The 27,522-nt window shown below is 44.3% G+C and overlaps 1 protein-coding gene across 1 annotated transcript in view; it reads right to left on the bottom strand.

The window, feature by feature from the left end:
• The window catches only part of camta1a (calmodulin binding transcription activator 1a), a 296,881-nt gene that overhangs the window by 105,979 nt on the left and 163,380 nt on the right, over positions 1–27,522 (bottom strand). The window contains exon 5 of the mRNA XM_039799528.1: positions 19,000–19,135. Coding sequence (XP_039655462.1) covers positions 19,000–19,135 — 136 coding nt within the window. The remainder of the gene's footprint in view (positions 1–18,999; positions 19,136–27,522) is intronic.

Consider the following 27,522-nt stretch of genomic DNA (forward strand, 5'->3'; position numbering starts at 1 on the left):
TTTCTTTTAAGCCAATCATGAGCCTTTATTGGGCAATTGTAAGATGCTGTGTCAGACATCCACAAATGGGTACCATCCTTCATTGGCACCTCTCAAGTGTCTGCATGAGTTGAAGAAAAAAAAAAAGCAAAAGCGGGGCAGAGCATCTAAGAGCATAAAAGACACACAATGAAGCCAGTGCTCTGGTCTTTGGCTGTAAGACGCACTTTGCTGACTGCGTCCCCTGAGTGCCAGAGCATGAGGACAGTCCTTTGTGTTGCAGAAGTCTTGGGCCACTGAATTCCCTGTTTCAGCGATTCTTTACTAGGCACAGATCCCGAGAGGTCCTGCTTCTCCCTGGGCTCCCCCAGTGTGACTGACGTCCACCTTCTGTTCTCATATAGTGGGGCAAATATGGGCCACTATCTGACCCATTTCAATGACTCACTCCACTACTTGAACACAACTGTCCTTAAAAGCCTGAAGTGATGATAGGAGAGGTCACCTATAACCACTCGGAAAAATGGGCACACCAGTATGAACACAAAACGTCCAAGAAAGAGTTGCAGAAAATATGACTATCACTAAACTTAAAAAACAACAAAAAGGTAAGGTGTAAGGTCTCCTGATCAGTTACTACTCAGCTTCACAGTCTTTCATCATACCGTTCATCATACTGTTCTTCGACTGGGAGCGCAAAGAGATTTGCAGAAGAAGAATGGCATGAAGTGGTACGACTAGTTTACAGGCTGGCCTCAGGCAGAATGTGGGGATGGAGAAAGTAACTGTACAGGTCTGTCCCTCTGAAACCTTTAAAGCCCGTCTGGATGCAAATGTTTTCATAAGCCTACAAATTCATTAAGGGAATTTTTTATGAGATCATAAAACAAGGTGCGATAAATACAGTACCCCAGGTCAAAGAGTTGTTAAGTTCTGATACCCGTAAGGCCATGGACTGGGCCGGACCAGCTTTGGCAGAGCAATTATTCCTCTCTAGATGTCACGAACTGCATGGCAAGGGTTAGAGCATGACACTCAAAATATAGAAATAACAACGACTGAACACATAGGGCCATATTTTAACGATCTAAGCGCACGGCGTGAAGTGCATGGCACAGGTGCGATAGGGCGTATACAAATCCACTTTTGCTAGTTTTCCGGCAGAAAAAAGGGTCCGTGTGCCGGGCGCATGGTTCAAAAGGGTTGTACTTAGTGTCTTCATTAATTCCTAGGTGTGTTCTGGGCGTAACATGCAATAAACCAATCAGAGTGTCATCTCCCATTCCCTTTAAAAGCCAGGCGCGTTTGTACCTTGGCGCATTGCTATTATGATGGCGGATTTGCACCGTAATATTCTTATTTGTAATCTTTTGCATGTTTGTGTGCTACTGCGCTTCCCTGTGTGTGTGTAACAATAATAGTGTGCGCGCACTGCGCAGGAGCCTAGGGGCATTTTACTAATTCTCTGTTAAAATAACAATGAAATGCGCTATTGACTTTAGACCAGGTTTTTGTTGGTCAATGGCGCGATCACTTCCCGCTGCCTCAAGATAGCAATACGCCAAGAATTCACCTGAACACACCTCCCTGTAAGACCAGCACGCCCTTGGGCGCAAAGATGGGCGCAGGTGCATTTGCTATTTAAACGACGTGGGCGCTGGACGGGAAATTGACAACTGCGTCGGTCTTAAACTAGCAAAGACGCTGCGCTGCGCCGGGTGCAAGATAGGGCCCATAATCTTAATGGCATACTTGCAGATATCCATTATGTGAATGGAAATCTTGTTTTAGATAAAACAAAGAAAAAACACTGCTCATATAGTGTGGTTCAGACAGGGGCTTTAAACTCACTTTCGAGAGTGCAGTTGCAGGGGTCAGATGGAGAGTTAGAAGAAGGGGGGTGTAGAGGGAGAGAGAGACATTGAGGAGCAAATGAATGCAGAAGCCGTGGAACACCTTGACAGGCAGATATCTTGCTATGCACGAGATCCACCTCAGGGGACGTCTGGCTAATTTCCTGTGAAAACAGCAGGCTACCGAGGCAGGAGGCAGCGGGTGGAGGTATAACAGGGAGGCGGTAAACTATTTTCAGTTCCTGGAAAAGTCTCGTCAGAGTTTGTTATGCTGGAAGTACTGACATGGGACAGGTGGATGGGGAGAGAGGTGGGGGATGGAGGCACAGGAAGGGCGGTGGTGGGGTTCTGTCTGGGCTGAAACAGCTGTGATGGAGACCCCACCCTGTCTGTGTCTGATGTTACATGATTATTCAGCATGGATCCTCATCTACATCTCGTTTGGGGCACCCTGGCCCCTTCTTACCCTATCTGTCTGCAGCCCCAGATCCTAGTGACAAAAACTCTAACCCACTCAACATAAATACATTAACACTTACTTCTACTCTTTCTCCCTCGCTCAGTCTTTTACATACACACACACTCACATACAAACGCACACGCACGCCCAGCCTTACTTTCCATACCAAATGGCACCAGGGAGAGGTACGCATTGAAAGACAAATGACAAATGCTGTTCCATATTCTCTGTACGGGAAATATGGCTCCCCATTCTCATGACACATTTAATATACAGCCATTGCAAATTAGCCATGAGGCTGCAAGTGTGGAATTAATTGATATTCCAATCATCTGCATGATATAACTGCACACAGAACAACGGCAAAGTAATCTGCGTCGCCTTGATTAGTGAAGTACACAAGCAGGAGAATACAATTGTCAGTCTACACTAGAAGCATACTTGTTTCCTAGCAAAAGCCTGCGTCTAATAGAGGCAGCCTCCAACAAATTTGTACAAATATTCCAACAGGAACGGGAAGGCCGCTTCATCAGTGGGATGTGTTGATAAACAATGGTGGTCTCTATTAGCAGACGCTGCTGTCGAGGACGTGCGCGTTGGCCCCACCGAACCGAGGGAGGAGAGAAAGCAGAGAGTGAAGGAGAGACGAGAGAAAGAAAGAAAGAAAGAAAGAAAGAAATACAGAAAGACAGATGAAAGAAAAGGAAAAAAGAAAGAAAATGAAAGAAAAAGAGAGGTGAAAGAGTGAAAACTGGGGATGTTCTCAGAAAGGTCAGGCTGATTGTCTCTGCCCAAATATGCTGGCCTTTTCAAAATGAACTTGGCAAAGGCGATATTTTCCACAAAGCCGGCATCATGAATCAAAGAAGCGTCTATAGTTCATCCCTGAAAGCAAAGCAACATCCCTCCCTGTGTGCTCCACTCTCTCCACTGACACTACACCCTCCCGCATAGAGCTGACATCTTCAGTAATTATGTAATTAACATCATGGCAGGCCTAATTTCAGAGATAGTACGTTATAATTGCATTCAGTCGTTCATTAGTTAGGCCAAACATTCAATACACTGTGCGCAGGTGCGGCAGGTGGCCAAAGGCTACTTGTTTTTTGGAACGCAATTGTGGTGTCAATGACTTGATTGGTTTCTGCTTGATATTGCTGACAGGACAGGTTTTTGTAATTTACCAATAATTACCCTCACTCTCTGATACAATAAAAAGTCACTGGTCTCTGCTAAGATAAACCAATCAGAGTATGTTCCTTCTGCTGCCTGCCTCATGGTCTGCTTGTCTGGTGTGAATAATGTCCAACGGGCTGTGTTAGACTGTATTAGAGAGAAAAAAAGAAGAAAAAAAAATGAAACATATGTCACAGAAGAACAAGACATTTTGTCTTCCTCGTGCAGGTGTAATACTGTATTAAATGATACTAAAAACAGTAATTACCTGAGTGATAAAGGCATGTTAGGAAGACCAGCAATACACGTGCTGTTCAACATGATGTATTACATTAGTCACTGCAGCAGCATGTCTTTGTGAGCTGTTTTTAATGGATTTTTTTTTAAACAATAGTGGGAGCCAGTAATCTACATATCAGATCATAAATGGGTAGCTTCTGACTGTAGCAAACACATTGTTGGGTTTTAGACATTTAAAGGGTAAAACAGCCAACAGGAAAAAAAAATTCTACGAGCATTATCCTACTTATGACTGAATCGAAGCAATTCACACTGGGTGCACATAATTCAAATGAATTTGGTCCTGGTCTGATATCTTGTAATGAAACACTTTTCTTGTGATTAGTGGATGGATAGTATCACACCATTATGATGTTACAGTCTGGTTAGGCAGACAGACAATTTGGTCCCAGTAACACCAGATCTTTCCCGGTCCCTGTGATGATTTCTTCAATTAAGCCTTCCTGGCAGAGGAGGCCAAATGCTTAACTAGGCAGAATTGGAGCTGCCACTAGCTAGAGGTAGCAATGGGCTCCACTTCAACAGCTCATTCATCAGCCCCAGCGCTACCACTGGGCCACCTGTTCTGACACCACACAGGGATGGAGTCATTTGCATTCTGCTCCGACCGTCCTCTTTCCCTCTCCTCACTTTCTCCCCTCCTTCTCTTTCTCTCTTACTCTGCCTATACAACTTGAAAGTTCCTCAGCGGCAGCTCTGGCAGATAATTGAATTTAAGGTTTGATTTAGTTTGAAATCAATTTGGGAAGGGGCTTTTCATTCATTATGCTCCTTGGCTTTGGTACTATGTCTAAAATCCCTCAAACTTTGGCAGGGGCTAGAACATTGTCGATTCAAAGTAAAATTAAGCAGCCCTGAGTTGGACTGACAGGCAAGTTGAACATGATGGGACAGGGAGGGTCTATTGTCTAGGGAATGGCTGCATTCCTCTCCTCTCCTTTCCTCTCTTTCCTTTCCTTTCCTTTCCTCTCCTGGGGAGTCTCTCTCTCCTCTGTGCTCTTTGTCACCACCAGGTGCTGCTGTGAAATAAGGAGAGAGGCGTCGACAGGAGGCAGCCATGCACATAGCTTGACATTTTAGCCAGCTCCCTGCAGACACATATGGCAAGTGGGTGGGTGGATGCGTGTTTGCCCTTATGTGTTACAATTTGTTTCTGTGAGCATGCATGTATGTGCGTGTGTGTTTGGATGCCTGTGTTTTTGGTTAGACATATGAGTCAATGTGTGTGTATGTATTTCATTGTGTTAATCTAAATGCTGCCATTGCCTACAACTTGTCCTCTCTCTGATTATTTAATCTATTCTTTTTGTTGATGGCATCCACCAAGGCTGACATATTGATCACAGGCTGTTATACAGCAATACAATGCATTATACAATATGTTACACTGCATAATGGAACATTATACCACGCTGTATTTGAAAACAACATGGTGCTATTGGGAAGAAATATGGAAGTGCTTCAGCAGAGCACATTCACTAAGCACTTTCCTGGGTGTAAGAGGACTCTTTAACACGGACTGGAGGGTTGAATAGCAGCTTTAAATAAAGAAAAGGGATAACATTGTTGAGTGAACAACTGCAAGAGCGCCTTAACTGAGAGGGATGCACAAACGGACACTTGGCATCACAGCCACTGTTGGGGACATCAGCGGCAGAGATCACTGCAGGTTTTCTCCACTTTAAAAGCAATTTCTTCCTTTGGATCCAAATCCCCCATCCCCTTATCTTCTTGTGTGCTCGACTCAATTGTCATCCGACTGACTTGAGGCTGTGTTAGATTGTTAAAGCCCCCAAATATGGTAATCTGTGGGCTGCTCTGACCTTGGGAGAGTGTGTTTGCAGGGTGTCAGACCCCCTAATTCATCAGAGACAGGCCATTAGCTAGCTATCCAGCCACACAAACACACAATGGAACAGGAAGGAAAGTTCTCAGGGAAACAGCAGCAGCCCCGGTTCCTGAGATATCATTAGTTACTGCCTTTCAAAACTGCTGAATTGGGACACTTACCTGACTTGCCCCATTTTTTGCACCACAAGAGCCAAGATGTTGATGAATGGTTGTGAGAAACTGTCACTACCAGAATATGGAGAGAATAGGGTTAAGGACACATCCTGCCCCAACTCTTCGACAGTATGGACTAACGTAGGAACATAGATGATAGGAAAACTAAACCCTAGCATTTTTCACATTTATGAATAGCAGAGTAAAATAAAACCACAGAATCTGCAGTATCTAAGCACCGTTACATTTTGAGTCGCTCTTCGAAGGATTAGTGAATGAAGGACAGGGTATGCAAATTGAGCATTTTCAAACAATTTCAAAAATGGTGAAGGGCTGCCACGTGAGGTCAGTGGTTGTGAACAGCCTCATATATCTAGATGCCAAGTTAGATGGAATAGTAATTACCCCTGTGTATCTCTGTGCAGAGACACAGTCTCTATATTGTAAGCAGCAATGATTGACAGCCTCAGTAAGAGTCTCGAGCCGCGACCCCTGCCCTCCGCCTACACGCCCCTGCGACGACTGGTCAAACCCATCGTCTGGTGCACCCCAGGCGGGGCATGGGTGACACCCCCCTCTGATAATCCTGCCCATCACATCCATCATGCCACCCTGGTCACCCCATGAGAGGGCACAACCGAGGGAATCTAATCAGGCAGTCTAATTGAGGAGCAGGGCTAGCCAATACCCGACTGGGAGGCTGGCTCTGCCTGGGCAGGCTCGGGGGACGTCAATAACACTCAGCGGGTGTCGATTCATCAGACCTCCTTAATGTCATTAGCCCTGAGAGGCTAGCTTCACCCCTCCTTTTTTGCTATCCATCTCATTCTTTCATGCCTAAAACTTTCTCTCTCTTTCTGTTGCCTCTTCTCTTCACTGTGTCTCGAAATCTATCCATCTCCCACTCTCATTACCCTCTCCCTCACTAATCTTTCCACAGACAATAATATGTTCACCTTGCATAACAAGTTCAGGACTTGCCTGGAGAATGCGTCTGTGTTTGGGAAATTAGCATGTTTACATTCTCACCGCCTCCTTTTCAGACTCCCACCACCCAACTCTTTTCAGTCCTCCCCCTCTGCCCCAATATGTTCTTCTTTCTCTCCAACAACATGTGGCGCATATTCCAGCTGTTTATTAAACAATGCCAGAGCTTCCGAGGAGCAGGTGATGCAGTCAATTACTCCACAATTACCTGGGTAATTATGCAAAGGAGGAGAGAGAAGAGCAGTAGCAGAGGGATGAAGAGGACCTTGGCAGAGGTGGATCGGCTGCGTTGGCAGTGGTTGGGGCCCAGAATGGCAAGCGATTGAGACCTTGAAGTGACAGTGCCAAAGAGAGTGCAGCTATAAAGGACGATGTGCCCCCTCACCTGCCAAAAACATACACTCACACACATAAACAACCACAAACACAACTAAGAACATTCAGCTTCTGCCCCCATCATGCTGACATCCGGATGCCTGTGTGTATGTGGTTTTTCTGAGTGCTCAAGCCTGCTGTTTTTGTTTTGGACAATAACTTTTCCGCGTTGTTTTTTTACTCTGCGGTTTGCCTCTGCTCCCATGACAATTAGGTGTCTTATACCTGAGAGGCCACTAAGAAAGGAGGGGAGGACAAAGGAGAAGATATGAGAACATTGTAGATAGTGGTAAGGACAGAAGGTAAGAAAACAATGGGTAAAGAGAGAAAAGGTGGGAATAAGAGCAGGCAAGGAAATGTGTGGGGAGCTGCATGTAGTCCACAGAGTCTTTTACTTATACTGATTAAATAAGTGAAGCTGCTTGTTTCCTTTTCACTTAACACCCTTTTTAACTTATAAAAACCTGGCATATTTAAGAACATTTTCTTTTCTCTCAAACCACACTGACTACCACTAACAACCAGTGCTGCTCTGCAATCATCCATGTGGACTGTTTTACACACTGACAACGCAGCTCATGTCAAGCAGGCCTGACAAGCATATCTTGCGGTAAATTCAACCACACTGTGGCTATTCTGAAACAAAAAGTGTCAGATGGAAAAAAAGAGGGCTTGGCATATTGCCTGCCATGGGAGCTTTATGCACTCGGATTGAAAATATTTTCAGTGGCAGGGTGAATAGTAAATTGCTTAGTGTCAGCTCATCACTTAAGGAGGATTGTTGGTGGCTATAATACTTCCCAGCACATGGCTTTTCCAAATAGTCTCAAGCCAGCGAACCCCTCCTAACTCTCCCCAAGCGTCCTGACTCCTGACGTGATGATGTGGCTGGAGTCCTGTCTGTGGACACTAAGTTTTCAGTTAGGACTCTCCAAACTCGTCCTTTTGGCTCACATTTATCTCTGCGTTGCAGATTAATTTATAAATCCCCCATCAAGAGGGAGGTCAACTGACCAGCCAAAGTAAACATGACCACAATTTACTGAGGCACAGTTGAAGAGAAAGTATGGCAGAGACTACGTGTTTTTACAGCAGATGAGATGCCGAGCATTTTGTGAAAAAGCACAACCCTTTTCCTGATAAATTCTTTTAAAAAGCAAACACATTTGTCCTTCCATTTGGCCACCTGTCTGTCTGTCTGTCTGTCTGTCTGTCTGTCTGTCTGTATCTAAGTACAGGGGCAGAATTAGGTGGTCATATGACCATTCTATGTTAGCGAAGATGGGCATGAGGGAATTACCTCACAGCTCCGTATCTCAAATCTGTGGGATTAAGCTCCATTAAACATGGAGCGCCGCCGAGCTTTATCTCGGGATTTCACTCGGAGACAGAGCAGAGCGCACGAGGAGGAGGGAGTCGGGAGGGAGAAATAGCGATGAAACGTCCTTCACCTTTATCGACCAAATTATATAAAAAAAGAGGGGTGAGAAAAATTGCTTGCCTGTTCCACAGTACAATGGTGGAGGAGAGCTTGGCCATTTTACACTTGTGTGCGTAGCATGCTTAAACACCCAGACAGCCACTCCAGCACTGGCCACTACCTATGTAGCTGGTCCAGGCACACACACATATTCTGTAAAAAACAGGCCTTTCCCTAGGCACACTGGTCACTTAATGAGAAATGACCACTGCTGAGCCTCTGCACTCCAGTGCACTAGACAATAACACTTTGTACACACACACAAACTAAATTTGCTCATGCACAATCAAACAAGCGCTTCAAGACTGGCTTCAAGAGTAACGTGAGATGAATTATTCGTTTAGTGCTTTCCTTTTTAACTGATAAAACTGCACACTCAAAATTTGACTATTACATTTTGAAATGCACTTTAAGAGTGTCTTATTAAATTAAGTGTAGGCCAACACTTTGCTGAAGTGAAATTAGAGTATCCTTACATTTCTTAAGAAAGGATGCCCATAGCCTGTACGTGACTCAATTTGAATAATCAATAAGCCATACCTACACATTAGCACATTATCTACATGTATCTATGTTTCAGTATTCGGCAAAGAAAATTAGCCAATACATTAACTGTACACCCTGAGAAAGAAAAAAAAAGGAGCATGCTGGGAGTTGGGGTGGTCCAGTGATGAACACCTCCTGTGTCCTTCTTTCATCCTCTTTCTCTCTCTCTCTCTCGCTCTTCTCCCTCCTCTGGGCAGTTATTGATCTGATCGCCTCCTCTCTCAACTGGAGCCATGATTCATGTTGTTCCGACTGGCCCTCACTCACCACACACAGACACAGCTCAGTCATGCCCTCCCCTATCTATCTGTCCATCTGTCTCTGCCTGCTCTTCCTCTCTCAGCCCTCAGGCAAAACATCTACTTGCTGTCCACATAGGACCACTATGGCCCGGTTTGCTCCTGTGTGTGATTATTATCATTACTATCATTATTTCTATTATTATGGTTATCAGGATCCCCCAGTCGGAGCTGGTTAATGTGGCTCGGGAAAGGGAAGTTTGGGGTCCCCTGCTGGAGCTGCTGCCCTCCTCGACCCGACCCCAGATAAGCGGACGAAGATGGATGGAGTCCCATGTATGGACAGCTTGTTTTTCCATAAGGGTTCTATCGTAAATCGTCTTACATGATTTTATTATTTGAATAAACATTAAAAGTCAACTGTCTTGTTCTCGCTTTCTATCAGCTTCACTTCAAAATGAAAGACCAGAATATAACCAGTATATACACACATTTAGCTGAATGTACTGTATGTACTGTATATATTAAATCATATTTCAAAGTCTGCATGAAGCTCTAAATGGCTGCCTTTGATACTGATTAGGTTAAAAGGCCTTTCTTGTCCTACTAGAGAATCAAAGGACAGGTTCCATCAATTGTTTGTGTGTGTGCTATTTTGGACAATATATACCATTTCTCTGTTTATTCAGGCTTCATCTCTGGAAGTGTTCCAGTCCATTCAAATGCATTCATTTTCTGAAGAAAAGAAAGCTAGAGACAGAGAGGAGAGAGAGAGAGAGAGAGAGAGAGAGAGAGAGAGAGAGAGAGAGAGAGAGAGAGAGAGACAGAGATGTGTATAGGCCTCGCAGCTGCAGGAGCACATAAAAGCCCAGCTTCAGCCAAGGCCCCTGCTCCAATGTGTAGAAATTAATTGAGTGAAAAAAATCTGCTGTTTAAGGTTGAAGTGGGTTATGGGAGGCAGTGTAACAATTGTTTTCTGTTTGCCAAGGGCTATATATCGTTCATTCCGGCTTTCTCTCTCCTCTCCTCTCCGCTCAGCACTTGCATCTCCCTCCCTCCCCACACTCCCTTCCTACCTTACCATCCATCCACCTTCTAAGCCTCTCTTGCTCCCTTCTCTTCTTTTCATCAGTCTTTTATTTTCCACAGTCCACCATCTTTTTGATTCATATTTATCTCTCCCATTTCCATTTATCACATAGGAGTTTCTTTTTGGTATCTTTAAACGTAACTTTACAGCAATAACAGGCTCCATTTATAAATTGAGGGTTTACTATATCGGCTTATGTGTACATTCAGTGTAGAAATTCACTCACATATGTGACATACGTACATTCATACATACATACATAAATACAATAACAAGATGTTTTTCCCCTGAGATTCTCTCAGTGAAACTGAACAAATGTACATAGATGCAATAATGTGTGTGTGTGAGTATGCGTGAGTGTCAGTGCAGCTGTCTACATGCATGCATCATTATTTAGTGACAGTGACATTAACAGGGGACCGGTGTCGACACACAATGCAGAACAAGCTTAGCACCCCCTTGGGCTTAAACAAATGACTCATTCTCTTTCCACATTTAAATGTGCAATATAAATCTGTTGTTGCCTTTCATTTCAGCACTATCAACAACAAAAATACATATCACAACAACAACAGACAAAATACAAAAAAACAACAACAGACACAGCATTAAAAATCAACAGAAGCTAAAGAAAAAAAGCAGTGACAACGATGCATGTGGTGCAGAGGACATAGAAAAAAACATCTATTCAGATTACTTTGAAAAGGACAAGCTTAACACTGATGTAACAGCTAGGAATGGAGTCAGAGAGAGTGTGGAATTCAATACAATTTAAAGAAGAGATGGTGGGAAGAAGAGAAATATAAGGCAGGAAGACACACCATTATAACTAACAAAACGTGAGCATTAATAAGGAGACTCTTATCTGTTATTAGTATTTCCTCTGATGCCCAAAGCAGAAGGGTTAAACCTGTTTCCTGTGTTAAACTCCTCTTTAGCACCTTTTCATGTAAATATCAAACCTTTCAATAACACTCCGAGGAAAGCACAGTTGCTCACCCTGTATAATTCTATACAAACACTAAACCATTCTCTTTGAACTTTGCCGCTCCACTCATTATACCTCCTTTGAAGAGTGAATGTTGGAGCAATGCTACATTTTGATTTTGCAGTTATTAAATGTAACACAGCAGCAACATCTAAACCTATGTGTTGCTGGTTAATAATACATAGGCCATGTGCAGAAGCCAGCAGAATAAATAGCCAAGCAAGACGAAAGATAAAGGTAGCTGATGAGCGAGACGCTTGAGTATAACAAATTCATCTCACTGCAAACGTCAATACACAAATATTTTTGCAGATGAGGCAGAAAAGCTCCTGTGGAACTGTGGGGCCAGCTCTACTGCCTTTTTGAGTAAAGAGGAGATAATGTCACTGGATGATTTCTCCTCAAAGCCCTTGCACCTCCGTGTATAGTAGCATCCTAAACACCAGTGCTGCGCACCCTATCTGAAAGATATTAAAGGAACCGAGTGTTCCAGAGCCAGCAGGGGAAAGAAGAGATGGTTCTGCCAAGGCTTTAAAGCATCCGAAGAAAACTGCTGCTCTTGACATAGGGGTCTGCCTTCGCTACAGGAATGGCCTCATATTAACGGAGACCAGTGGGGTAAGCTGCTTTTTAAAAGGGAAGAAGCAGACGGAGGTAAGAAAGAGAGAGGGAGAGAGAGAGAGCGAGAGAGGAAAGTGAACAAGATGAAGACAGATGGGAAGAAAGGGAAAGTCACACATTCAGTAAAAGGCATATCCTAAAGAGCTATCCGAGGCATTTCAAGCAATCTATATAATGCATTTTACAGGTTTTCAGGAATAGAAAACCACTCTTTGATTCTACTCAAGACCTCAGCTCACCCTTTCATCCTGGCCTGTAGACAAATATGCCCCAGAAATGTGTGAACCAGCCAAAAGCTGTGCGTAGATCATTAAACGGGGATTTTGCAAAGAACTTGCACCTTGACATAAGGGAGGGGAGTTGATGTTGAAACTACTTGCTTTCCTTTGAACTCCCACCTTTGAACTCAAGTGAATCAACTGAATCTAGCAATGGTTTGAGTTCTAGACCGGAGTGGGCCTTTCAGTACATCACACTGTATCACTTGGTGGTGGTGATTTCTGAGCAGGATGAATCTCTGAAGAGTATTCTGGCCTGGATCTGAGAAACGGTAGAAGGGAGAAGCCTTGGTGAAAGTTGCTCATCAACATAAAACCCCAGGCCCCGTGTTGCCCAGGGAATCTGTGTTTCTCTTACAAGACCAAACAAAAGGAGAATTCACAGACACAGAGCAAACCACAGAGTCATGCAAAGCCTGCTCACTGCCTACAGTGCTCTGTTTTCTTCACCCTCTCTACAAACCTATGCCCCTACTTTGCATATCTGGAGTTGGTTCTGCTCTGCTGCTCCCATGGGGGATACATATATTAAACGTTTGCAAACTCACTTGATTTGGTGCACCAACAGTGTTAATAAAGATAATGAGTGACATACGAAGCACTGGGAAGCATCCCTGTTTCTGTCTCAAAAGATTCTGGGGTTTAGTGTCTCAAAAAGAGCGAAATGGCTTTAGTCATTCCCACTTTATTCATGTGCTCCATTATTTGTGGATTGGGTTTACAACAGTTGCGGGGGGGGGGGGTGTACGCTTTTTGTACAGTGCTCTATTATTCACTGTAACTCCAAAGGGAAGTAGGGGTGGTGGAGTAAGGGAGGGGAGCCTCGATAAAGCCAGTCTTTAAATGGAAGTCAAATTCCTCAAGCTTTGCGGCAAATTAAAATATTTCTCAGGCCGCTTTCTTGGGGACATTTCCTCCTAACCCTTCACAATAATGAAGGGGACCCAATGGAGATGCCTCTTTGTGACAACACTAGAACACGTGGCCACTAGTGGTAAATTAAATTAGGGAAGCTGTCGATAATGCACAGCTTTGTGACATGCCCTCTTTACATGCGCTCCCTACAGCAACCTTTCCAAAATTAGCCCCTCAAATCCAGCTGCTGGATTGAAATGGTGATAGCGGGGTCAGCATGAAAGGCAGACTGAGGGCTTAACTGCTGCTGAGTGATTTGGCAATTGTAAGAAGTAAGAGGGGAAAAGTAATTACTGTGGTCTTAAAGGAAAACCATGGGTAAAGTGGACGCTCCCAATGCTGGGAGTAAGGCGTTCATGTGGGAAGGCTTTGGTTCAGTCGCTAATAACAACATAACAACCCCCATTAAGCCATTATGCTGGAGAGGGGATTACTGATTTAATCTACTGTGCTGGATAAAAAGAAAAATATCACACAATAACTAAAATGGATATCTGGCTCCATCACCTACCTCCCATGCATGGCAACATTTAAAGCTAAATGCTGCAATTTCCAATAACGGCCTTAGTAATAATTTCATTTGTATCCACTCTATTCTCTCTTCCCAAGTTTATGTTCACCTTGTATTAGCGTGAACAAATAAGAAGACCTGTAGTAACAAAACCATATACCTGTGCCTATGCAACCACTTATTGACAATTGCTCTACTGCATTTGTATGTGAGAGAAGAAGGTTAGGAGTTATAACCATGGTAACTGTTATATATATATATATATATATATATATATATATATATATATATATATATATATATATATATATATATATATATATATATATATATATATATATATATATATATATCACACACACAGATTGGTCTTAACTCCCCCACAATCAGGTAATTCAAAAAGGAAGGGTTAGCTGCGTGAGCTCCAAGGCAAAGAAAAGAAATAGTGAATAACAAAGCAGGCTTCCAGGAGAAGAGAGAAGGCAATGGAAACTGTAATCGATTTACTGTCTTTACAGAGAAGGTAGCTGACTGTTGTCTAAAAGACAGCCTGTAAGTTTGAATAAAAATGGAAAATACAAACTTTCTTGCTTCAGGCATTGCTTGTATCAGGGATATGATCTTAATTTCACAGTTGACTTGGAGCAGGGGCAGGAGGGAGAGCATGCACAGTGTCACCTCCTCTCAGAAACAGGGGTTTGTTTAGTGCCCCCTCACATCTGGCCTCACAATCTGGTGATATCAGCCACTGCATCTGTAAATCAGTGCTACCACTGCTACTGAAAACACATACAGTCACCCAAAGCAACTCTATTTCACGTAGATATGCGGCTGATTTGTCGAAATTGTGGAATGTGATTTTTTTTCCCCATCATGTTTTAACTAGCAGACAAAAAGTAAAAGTATAGGAAGGGCTGGACTAATAGTAAAAAAGAGGAGTTAAATATTGAAGGTCATGTGATATTGAAAGCCAATGCAGTGTAGCATCCAGCGTGCATCCACTAGCATCCACTCCATTACAACATTAGCAACTAATGTTTTGACATTTGTCTTCATTATTATCAATGAACAGAGGCGATTGAGCCACCAGCATGCTCCATTACCTTACTCCATTGCACAGTTGCACAGTTGAAATCACACATTAGGGTGGATCCAACATGAAATGACAAGTTACGGGGGCTAAAGACGCACCAGCTGATAATTTAGGTGGTGAAGGGTGAGAGTGCTGGGTGAAGGGATGGTGGGGTGGAGCTGAGGCAGGAATGGGACTAAGGGAATTGGTAGAGAACTGTATTGGCATTAAAATCTGGTAAGCGTGGGGGCGCAGAGCAGCACAACACACCTTAAGAGGAGAAGCTCATTTCAATCGGTATAATTAGCCTGTGGTAATGAAATAAGTCAGAGGCACTGCCACCTTCACTTAAGAGAAAATCGATCTGCATTTTAGGGAGTTTATTAAAGCTTAGGAATAATGGGGAGAAAGGATAGAAGGGGTGGAGGAGATGGGGGGGGGGGTTAAGCCGACATTAACAGCTAATCAGATAAGAAGAGGTGCTAGGATTGGGGAAGAGGCATGACAAGAAGCAGAACGGAGATCAGTTGGAGTTTGTTAAAGCAGATGTGTTTGAGGTCTCTGCTATTTCACGACGAGAAGCCAGGGGATGCTAGAGCTATATGCATACAATGAGACCTACAGCCTGAATTAAGATGACATCACTCTGTGGGAGAATAAAGCCAATCAAAACCTGGTGTAACCGAGGATTCTGACTGATAGACACTGACCGTTCTCATTACAGTGGTTGCAAGGATCCTCATGGAAGTTTGGCTATGGCCAAGAGCTGGTGAACAACTTGGTAAGAGCCGGGTGTGGTGAGATAACCACTGATGGACACCTCTCCTCAGGTGCCCTAAATGCATGCTGGTTGCTGGGGGTGCCGCTTCCTCATTTATCCAGCCGTCTGGCCAACTCACCTGGAGTGATGGGGGAGACGTCAGGAAGGCAGGCTGCTATTTCACGGCCTGTTAAGCGCTAATGCCGCAACATGCCCTGCGCTCCAATTTTAGGGAACAGGGAGCATTACCGCCCAACTCAAGGTTCTGTTCGTCTGGACAGTGGACTTGGAGGGTAGTGGAAAGAGGAGGTGCGGAGGAGAGAAAGGGCAGCAAGGAGACAGAGAGGTGGTAGCAGAGCAGGACAATGAAAAATCTAGCGAAAGAATTAAAAGATGGGAGGGAAATGAAAGACAGGGAAAGAGTGGTGGAAGAGAGAAAGACACACAAAGAGAGTAAAAGGTAGAGAGAGGCAGGGAGAAAGAAAGAGAGTAGAGCCTTGGTTTACACGGGCTGCTGAGCCAGCACTGCAGAGCAAACAGGACAGCAGCAGCACACGCTGACATCTACTGCTGCCACGCTAGGCTGCCTCTTGCAGGCCCCAGAAGGCCCCTTGCTCCCGGACTCGCAGCCTTTCTCTCGCCGGAGCCACTGAACATCACTGGCCCGAACCACCCACAACACTTGTCCTCTCTGTGCACTAAACCTGGCCCATGTAATAACCACATTGCCTCTATTAAGCACTGGGTGGCTGGGGAATCAGAGCAGCTACAGCAAAGCATGAGGGATGTAAAGACTCCCCTGTAAAACAAGTGAGGTTATGCTGAAGTTATGTCAACTCTTTGTTTTCCGCCTTGTGAAGGAATGATATGAATTATGTATTTAAATGGATCTTTCTCTTATCCATCTAAATAGAGTAGTAAGCAGAAATAGACAGCTTTTTAAACCTCTCCTGTGGTCTCATACTTTTACTGTACAGAAGGCAAAGGTCAAGTCATTTGTATGTGCTTACAGTAATCATGACTGTGCATGATGGGTCATGGTTCCCATCATAGTCTGGCTGATCCACAACAGCAGTGATGGATCACCTCTCTCTGTCAGTCTTAAGGGGTGAGGTGTTTAAAGGACATGACTCAGGTCTTCCAAGGCTGCAGGATGTGGATGTGTACACACATCTCAACAGCGTTACTCAGCACACATAATGTGCGCACAGTATTTGTATGTACAGTATGTAAAATAGCAGTATCCCATGTGGCTTTGCAGCCCTAAGTCAGTCTAACTGTGCTCTCTCTCTCTCTCTCTCTCTCTCTCTCTCTCTCTCTCCCTCTCTCTCTCTCTCTCTTTCTCTCCACTAAGCTCACCTTCACAACTTTCACTGACACTGCTGCTCACACAGCAATTAGCTCTGGTAAATTAGACTGGTTACAACATACTGGAGCTCACAGAGCAAAATCACAGGATGGACGGTTACACTCAGTGAACAGGACATAAGCACATAAAGTGAATCTGGAGGGCTGCCCTAAATTCAAGAGTCTTTTGTGTTTTATTTCACGTGATTCCTCACCTTTAAGAGCCAATCTCTTCAGCTATGGCTTGCCAGGAAATGTCTTTTTTAAATATTATTTTCATAACGCTGGGACTGTTGGTCACAGAGGTCTGGATATTTTTATACAGTAACAGCATGTTTCTTCTTGTCTATTTTGACAGCTACAAGACCACAGAAGAACACGCGCTATCACTGGCCAAAGGAAGTACTGAAGATACAGTGGCTGTGATGTGCCAGTTGAAAGAATTGCTTAAAAGAAAAACAGCTGCTTTTCTGGACACTGACCAGCATTGATGCTGGAAAATAGGACAGCGGCATGCACTACAGCATTCTGTTGGGGGGCCAGTGCTTCCGTGTGTGCTGAAGTGGGCGTCGATAATATAGCAGACAGCAGAAGTAACTGACATCTGTTGCTACTTTAATGTTTTGCTTTAGATATATATATTTATATAGTTTATGCATGATTCAGGACTGCTTTGGGGGAACAGCTGGCTCTTGTAAAAATTGTAAGCAATATTTACCAGAGAAGAGCCTACTACTCTTACCATTTCTGAAGGGACACTTTAAGGGGACAGAACTAAGGGGTCAGTCATCATGCCAGCTAGTTTGTCCTTGGTCTGGTGTCTTACTGTACGTAAGACACCAGACCACAAAGGGCACAATCACTTCCCAATCCCCTCTGTACAGGCTAACATGGATTCTGTGAGGATTGACAAAGTCAGAGCCTACATGCTAAACATTTCTGTACAAAATCTATAGTCACATGTTAATATAACCGAATCAATGCAAGAGGGCTTACTAAACCTTCTGTAATGCCAGTAATGTCAGAAACTGGAAAAATATGTAACAGCCCAAAAGGATGGATGTGTGTAGTCCCAACAGTTTATCAGACCACTGCAGGACGAGAGTTGGCACTGAGCTGGCAAGGCGAAGGAAGAGGCCATTTTCTTGGAGTGACAAATATCTGAAGGAGTACAAACAGAGAGCAGAGCCCCTGTTGGGAGAATGCCTTAGCTTTTTCTTTGTCGCACTGTGTGACACAGACTCACAGTACTACTCCCTGAGGTGTGTGGTTATGTGTACGTGAATAGTGTGACTGTCTGTGTTTGTGTGTGTACATGTGTGTGCGCCCACGCACACACACACACACACACACACACACACACACACACACACACACAAATAGGAGACCAATCTCAAACTCTACTCTATCTCAACACTTGGCATCTGTGCTTGTGAAAGACACCAGAAACCCAAACTTTAGCACTACTGAAAGCAAAGGAAGTGAAGGATTCTGGGAATGAGACTTGCCTGGTCTCATATATGGGACTGATTATAAATCAGCCAAGGTGCCAACACTGCATTGTCACCACCTCAGGTTGAGCAAGATTGAGCCTGTGTGAGCCAAGGACAGATACATCTGGGCCTGTTATGGCAGCGCCTGGTATGGGGAGTGACGTGGAGTGAGGTGAGGGAACGCTAGCTCCACAGTACTGCTTTGAGCCAGCAAGATTAATGTAGGCTCTCTGGAGCAAAGGCAACATCCAGAGCCTTAATAAGGTACAAACAATCGGTTCCACTCCACTGGCTTCCCAGGGAAAACTATTGTTGTGCCGCATTGTTTCTTGGTAAGGCTCCTTGGAGACACGGGCCGACTGCAGTATGTGACTGTCTCCATTACAGCCAGGGGAGAGCTCACTGTAGACCTGTGTTTGTCTGTGTCAGGGTGAAGGCTGGCTCTCGTCTGCTCCATACCAGCCCCCACCCAACTGTTCCACCCGTTCACTCCCTCTAAATCCAAACTCTTGTAAGCACACTCACCTCAACTCCCTGCACTTTCAACTTCATGTGATCCTCCCGTGTCGTCTTCCCGTCTTTCCTCTTCTTCCAGCAGTAGCCATCCTTTCTGTACTTCACCTTCTTCCTATTGTACAATATCATCGACCCATTCTGCGGCCTGGATCCGTGGAGACAGGACAGAGAGAGGGAGAGCAAAAGAGAGAAAGATGAGATGAGAATAATTTTTAGGCAAAGCTACAGCACAGCTCGGGGACTCATTTTAGAGATGTACAAAGAGGCCCGACACGAGTCGGCGCCAGGCAGAAAATGCACCAGTGACTTAGATGACAAGACTTCTTTATGGTGTTTTTCAGCATTGGTATGCACAGTTTGACAATGAACAAAGTACCCTTCAGCATACATTTCTCCCAATGAGAAGTGTGTGAGCTGTGAGCAGCTAAAGTGACACTTCTTCTCACGGAGTAAATTACATGAAGGGCAGTGTGTAAGGCAAGCAGCATGGGGTTGTGGGGGGGGGGGCTTCCTTTCCGTATCTCTCATTCATCCAACTTAAATGAGTTGTGGTGTTGGAAGTCCCTAGAGGGAAGCGAAGATCCTCCCTCACACTCCATTCATAATTCATTCTCTCTCCACCAGACCACAGCCTGTAGGCTCCTAATGATATAATGTAACTATTTGATGATAATCTGCGTTTCCACTTCGATTTGTAACAGAGGCATTTGGCGCTCAGTGTTAAACATTAACAGAAAGTGTAGCATAAAACATTTATGAATTACTCAACAATTAGTGAGCAGTTCAACATGTGTATTTGTATTTGTGTGTATTGTGGAGTGCACATCACACTGCACATCAGTTTCTCTCTCACACACACACACACACAGCTGCTATTATTTGGAGCTTTCCCAAATGACGACAGGTTTTCCTCCATGTTTGGGGCCTCACAGTGAATGAGCCTGCCCAAGCTGCTGAGGAGGCAGCGTGACTGTTGAGGGGGGGACCTTAACCAACCAGTCAGCTGGCGAGCCTTGTTAGCCTTGCACTCACTGCTCACATGCATAGGCACAACACGCACAAAGACAAAACTAGGAACACAAAAATCTAGAAAGACTCCCATCAAAGCAAAGAACAAATGCTGGATTGATGTATGTCTTCCCTAACAATATTCAAAATCAGAACAGTTGTTTTGCATTGTTTTGTTGTTTATTGTAAAGTTTTTTTTTTCCACAAGGTTTATTTATAACGCTGCATGCATCATTTTGCAGGGCTGCCTTTGGGGGCCAGGGCGCGTGTTTATCTTGGTATCACTCATCAATCATTTCCCCGGCCGGATCTCAGGGGCCAGTGGAAAGGGAGGAGAAGGGGGAGGTGGGGTCCCTGCAGTCCCCCCTCTGTGGCCCCTGACAGCACCTTCTAATGAGAGACGCCACTCACACACTGACGTGCTCACTTCTTGCTGATCTCCCTTCTTCCCTTTCCTCCTCCCTTCCTCTCTCTACAGTCCTCTCTTCTCGCCGTCAGTCAACTCAAGCTGCGCACCAGGGACTGTCTTTGTCTCCTCCCTCGCTCCGACTCCTCGTCTGCTTTCTCTCTCCCTCTTTCATCTGTCTCAGGATCCCTCACCTCCACTCACCCACACCTCCCTCTCTCCTGCTGTTTTCTCCTCACTCACTGCCCTCTCTTGTTTAGTACTCAGCATACTTTGCAGAAAACAACTATTAAACAGACACTTTTATTGGTCAGTTTGAAAAGTGGAACTGCTCAATGACTGTGTGGAATATACACAAAGTATAAATTGTATCCTAGTTTACAGCATCCGTAATGTCACCCATCGCGGAGGCCCGATCATAAATGACACTCATGAGCTAAGAACTTTGCAAATTCCTGCAATCTCAACATGTACTTCAACAGATTTGCATCCCAAATGCCACTTGAAGGACACTCGTTTAACATGCCTACATCAGCACTTGGTAATCAATCAAACGGCAGAATGGCCCTCTCTAACAGTGCGATTCTATTATTTGTTTTGATATAATTCTGGGTTTTGTCCTTCAAAAGAAACTAGGAGTGTGTGCTTCTTAAAATGTAGCTCTGCTTGAGACAAAAAGATAGGCGCAGATGAGATAAGGCAGAAAATCAAATGACACGGGGCTATCTGATCTCCTCCGGAGCACTGGAAATTGGGGTGAGGCTTCGGTGTCAGAGGCTCCACGCCGTATTTATCGGCTCTGCGCAAAAACGTATTCGCTCAGCTATTTTTGAGGGACTGTTAGGTAGATGCTATTTTCAATTCAAGGCACTTTGGACCCGAAAGAGAGAGCCTAGGCACCCACCCTGGAGTAGGTCTGAGGCAGAGGCCAGTCTAAAATGCATGCTTTGGCAACATAATGTGTCTCCTCTCCCTCCTGCTGTCTCCCTCTCTCTCCCTCCCACTCATCTCCTACCACTGTATACTTAGGCGTTTCAATTAATCTTATCAGAATTATACATATTTATACATGAGGGGAAAAAGCTAACTGCTCTGTTATCAAAGAAGCGTGACAGGAGGCTCTCTGTCTCAGATGCCTAAATGTGGCAGATTAATATGGAAATGCAGGCCTCTGACAAAGTGCACACAGGCTCCACAGCCGCTTCTCTCCTCTTTGGAGTTTGCAGCGATAATAAGCTTTACCCTCAGGGTGGTGCTAGGCCTTGTCCAGTCCTCTAGGAATCATTCATTTACCCAGGTAATGGCATTCGCTCAATCAGATTTGTTCATTTGAAAAAGTCAGAGGAGGGTGGGGGGTTTATGAGGTGGGTGACGTGTTCAGCATGGGTAACAAAGTCAAAGCAGGGGAGCACTGGCCCACAGGCAGGCAAAACAGCGCTCAGAGGCACAGCTTCACTGTCTAAAAGCCAATAGGCACTAACAGAGAAAGGAGGAAGAAGCTAAAACAGACAGACAGAGAGAGACAAATCTACGTGAGTGTGAGAGATTCTCCTGTTCCAACAGGGATCAGTGGGGGAGAATCCACAGATCTGGTGAATCATCCTAAAATCCTAAAATGTTCTGTGAAAACACAGTGATGCAACTTTGAAATGATCTGATTTGAATAAATATATTTATGTAAAACACAAACACAGTGCGCAAATGCAGGCATGTTTTTGACAACTATTAGCTATTTATAGAAAATATTTTAAAAAAATCATAGTTTGTCCTCTATATATTACTTACAATAAATGAAATAAGCTATTAGTGTATTTCAAGACTCAAAACTCCTCAACTGTATCAAGTGTACTCTTGTCAAAACGGTTACAGTGAATGGAAGAGGTGTTGGTGAACCTGTGTAATGGCTGGGCTCTAGCCCCCCTCCTATTCCCCATGATGCCCTGGGTTTGATTAATACGATACATGCTGTTTTTCCTCCCAGCAAGCTCAACTAGCAGTGCAGCCAAGAGTAGAGTAGAGGAGAGTAGAGGAGAGGAGAGGAAAGAGGCGGGAGGCGAGTGAGAGGAGAGGAGAGGAGAGGGAGGAGAGGGCGAGGGGGAGGGAGGAGGGAGGAGAGGAGGAGGAGAGGAGAGGAGAGGAGAGGAGAGGAGAGGAGAGGAGAGAAGAGGAGAGGAGAGGCTTTGAAGATCGGAGTTTGAGCAGGTTGGGGCCTGAAGTGGCTCAGGAGGGAGGCGACTCCTGCTGTTCTCAATTACCCATCAGAGCCTTTAGTCATCACAGCCTTTACCCCACTGTGTCAACAACCGCACTCACACCTACTACTGGTACTCATCCAAACACATCTACACATACGCACACCTACATTTGGTATCACACACACACACACACACACACACACACACACACACACACACACACACACACACACACACACACACACACACACACACACACACACACACACACCCTATTAAGTAAATAATATGAGGCCCAAATATGCCCCTGAGCTCTCACACACAAGCATCAACGCTCATACACACCAAGTTTCTGCCTGGTAACCCTGTTGCTCCATCTAGGTATACAATTAATAGCAAGATGGGTGACAGAACATTAATAACACACTGATGCTGGTCATTACTGGTTCTGTCAATCACAGGTAAAACATAGGGCCCATGTGTTAAAACACGTGTGAGTGCAAACACACACACACGCACACACACATCCACATCCACATCTGGAGATGCCGACGCTGAGTAGAGGTGTTTTTCTATGTGTAATGTAATTAGACTTCCAGCAACTGTGCTCTATTAGATGACACATCATCTTTGAGCTGGATGTGTGAGCAGAAAGGTGCTGGCGCCGTGTTGGGAGCTGCTATCTAGAGGCATCACGTGCAATTGATGACTCGCAGATAAGCTGCTCCCTTCAGCCCTGTCAAAGAATGCATCGGGAAGTGGGGCGTTCGCTAAAACTACTTTAAATGTAAATCTGCCACGGTCTCAGGATTGAGATTCATTGTCTGCGCTGCTCTGAACCCCTCCAACTCCCCCGCTAGTGTTCGTATGTCGAGACGCTGCGGGTCGCGTACCTCTTTGACTGCCAATGAGGCCTCAGCGCCTGGTCACAGTGATGCCCACAGTTCTAACTCCTCTAGTCCTGAGTGGCCCCAGCCTTCAACCATGAATGCTTAATTATACATGGTAATTAAAGGGGTGATGGGTCAGTTAGCTGGAACGAGTTATGCAACATCTTTTAAATCATATCGCATTATATTATAACATGTTAATCTTTTTTCTACTCTGGACTGTCTGGTAAATGGTCATGGTCGCCATTAAAAAAGAATTAAGGATAACTACTAAGAGAGAAAACGGTGACAGCAACTAACTGAATTAGACTGAGATGAATCAAGAAGTTAAGTTTTCCAAATATAATATCACGTATCTCCAAGGCTGTACAGATGGAGCACAATGTTTGTTTACCCAATGTGTTCAACTAAATACAACAGTAATGATGAGAGCGTAGCTGGGCCCTCTGGAGTTGTAATTCAGGGTAAGGAGACAGATTGTGTGCCTCCCCCCATTTCCCTCTATCTATACTGCCGCTGACTGCCACAGAACTCAGGCCCCGGCCCACTGCCCTCCAGCACAAAACAGATGTTCCCCCCGCACTTATCTCAATGAAAAAAATCACAGACAATTTACAAAGAATATAAATTACGGTCGTAGCTACACATCAGTGTCTCTGTCCCTATAAGACCTTGTAAAGAGGATAAGGGTGAATTGGTTTGGGAGGGTGGGTGGATTGCTGGGAGACAACGTAAGGCGGATGGAAGCAGCAGGGGAGGGGGGTGATGTTGCTCTTATCTGGTCCACAGCAGCCCAGCAATGAGAGGGAGGCTGGTGACTGGCGGTGATGCTGCGCTGATAGCGCTAAGCCGGTTTCATGCACATTTCAGGGAGGCTGCCATCACTACTCAGACTTAAAGCTCAGCTCCTGCCAGTGGATGAGGTTGGGACGTTATTTACAAATAGCCATGTGATACACTGGTTACACCGCTTCATTCTCTGTGTCAACACACACACACACACACACATAGCAGCAAGGGCTAATGTGCGGCTTTGATGTACAGCTTAGGTGACATGGAATTTGAATTTCAGTGCTTGTAAGGTTTTGGCTGTGAAGACATTCCTTATTCACTTGAAATGCACACTGTCACTGCTTGTGTGTGTGTGTGTGTGTGTGTGTGTGTGTGTGTGTGTGTGTGTGTGTGTGTGTGTGTGTGTGTGTGTGTGTGTGTGTGTGTGTGTGTGAGAGAGAGTGCATATAATATCTTTAACTGGGTTGAAATGTTGATGACTTTCAACTGCTTGCTCAAAAGGCTTCCACATCATATTTGGGGTGAATGCTATTTCCAGCCTTTAGTCAGTATGCATATGCTTACTTGGAAATAGCGACTACTGAGACGATGATTCATACCTCACATCCTCTCCGCTAATCTTCACAAATCATCCGTGGTGTATCTCAGTAGGTTGTAAATAAAGGGGCCATCAGAATGAAGCTTTTCTATAGCCGGGCTGCTGCTGACAACTACATGCTGTGTGCATGTGTAGACTTAAGTCCTGTAGCACTGGCTTGTTATGACACTTGTAAAGAGGATGGTTTTGTACTTTCAATAATGCATGGGCAGTAGGGAATTGCCTACAGCCTTATTTTATGTCAGGGGGTAGAGTTGCTGTTTTAGCAGCTTACGTTCTCCCATGGTAAGAAATACTAATGCAATTAAATCTACGTCGAACGAGACTGCAGCAAGAAAAGGTAAGTTTTTCATTATTAGTAACAACAACCTTGATTTCTATGAAATTTGAAGAGCTGGAGAATTCAGTCACCAAATTAATAATGTGGTCATGTACTTTCAAGAGCCCAATCCAGAGCAGAGGACTGAATTGGACCAAAAAAGGTGGCAGTGCCCCAACTCAGCAGTTCCATGACATGATCATCGCATTTGTCTTGAAAAAATATGGTAAAGTACATCTTGTAGGGGTGACCCTGAATAGTCGACTATTTGATGATTCGATCTAAGGAGCCTGATTCGACTGCCAATTTGTCTGAAAATGTAGTAAAACAAAGGATCATTTCATTTGGGCTATATGGGGGTGCTGAATGTCTGATTTTACATAGCATTGCTTGTTTCTTCCCCAATAAATCATTATACATATACATATATATATATATATATATATATATACACACTGTATATATATATAGCATTGCTTGTTTCTTCCCCAATAAATCATTATACATATATATATCCTATTTTGGTATAAATATCAGACTATAAATAAAACAAATTACAACAATTAAATTAAAAGTGGCTACCTTACCTTTAGTAAGGCAAGCCTATCATCAATGTTGTGTAAATTAATTGATGTTGTTATTCCACAAATAGGCCAATTTATCTTTGCTAATAAAATGTTGGATTTATGTTAATGTGCTGTAGATTTTCAGACATATTAAAATTTGTGGAGGAAAAAAAAAATCAAACAAACAATCAAACAATAATTTGGCAGCCCACCTGCAGTAACTCTGAGGACCCCCTAGGAGTCACGGACCCCCTGTTGAAGATCTCTGACCTAGATTATAAAGCTGGACAACAAACTGCAAAAACTTAAAACCTCAAGCCTGTCTGTGCTGGCTACGGTTTTTATGAATTTTCATATTATTATTATTATTATTATTATTAAAAACTAGTGCCAGTGCATTATAAGTATTTGTATAAAATATCTACTAAATATCTAGCGCGATAAAACATATAACAAATTATATAATTTCACACATGTACTCATTACTACTACTCAGAAGTGGAGCATCATCCGAGATGATATGGGGATGACAGGAGGACATTGAAGCCCACCTGAGGTGGGGGAAGTTCAGTTTTCTATCTCTCGAGAGTCCAGGACAGAGACAGGATGGGCAAGGACAGGCTCTCCTCCCCATCTTACCTCATGCCAGGCTGAGCTTATAGATCACCGGAACATGGCCCTCCTTGTCTCTGCTCCAGAGCAGTCAGTGCCACCACAGCGCTACTGACCTTCCCCTATTGATCCCCGAGTGACGGAGCACAGCTAAGGCCAGCTATTGAACCACTTATGATTAATTCACAAATCCTGCCTTGTCCACAAAAAACGTAAAAGAACAAAGCACAAGCAGTAGGAACAAGTGAAAAAAGGATGGATAAAGAGCCAGCGAGGTCAAAAAAACTCCACTTTCTAAAGTGAGACAGAACTACAGAGTTAGAAGTGCTGCTTTACAAGCTGACCAAGCTATAAAGCACATCTCAGAGTCCCTTCTGTCACAAAAAAAAACATCAGCACAGTGATGGGAGGGAGGAGATTGAAAAGAGGGAGTAATAAAAAAAAAGAAGAAAAGGGAAAGAGACAGACTGGAAAACAGAGAGAAAGAAGAGAAGAAGCTATTCTTCCTCTCCCTTCTCTTATTCCTTGGTCCTATTTTAGTCATGAGGATAGACCAGTGAGGGCGAGAGGTTGAAATTGAGCTGTAACTCTATCTGTGTGCTGGAGCGAATCAGAAAGTCTATCCCACCTTTCACCTGGGAATCACAGCTCTCTCTGTGCCCTGTCTGGTCACCATACCAACCACAGCCAGGCATCATGGGCTTAATTGGAGCCCAGGGCTCAGCGGCAGCTCAGGCACAGATAGAGAGTGAGGGGGAGAAGGACAGACATCAGCCATGGTCAAGTTATGGTGGCCATGCAGATCAAATCGAATTTCAGGCACTGCAGAGATGATACGGTCTTGAGGTAGCACTAAACATATTGGAGTCCAAGCCACCTCCGCAGTAATGCTTGGATTAGATTCCAGGATGAGGTTCACGGCATAGCTTTCGCTTTCTTTTCTGATCCCTGTGTGTGGTGTGGGGATTTAACACAAACACTGACACACTGTGATACGCCTCTGTAAACACAACCTGTGCCAGAATGTTTAGTATACAGAGCGTCAACAGAGGGGAGCCTACATGTATAGTCTTGATAAGAGATAAAGGGAAAATGACAGGTGTAGATGGGTAAATAGAAATACATTAATTGGCACTGTCCACTAGC

Source organism: Perca fluviatilis, chromosome 5 (assembly GCF_010015445.1).
Source record: "Perca fluviatilis chromosome 5, GENO_Pfluv_1.0, whole genome shotgun sequence".
Lineage (NCBI taxonomy): Eukaryota > Metazoa > Chordata > Actinopteri > Perciformes > Percidae > Perca > Perca fluviatilis.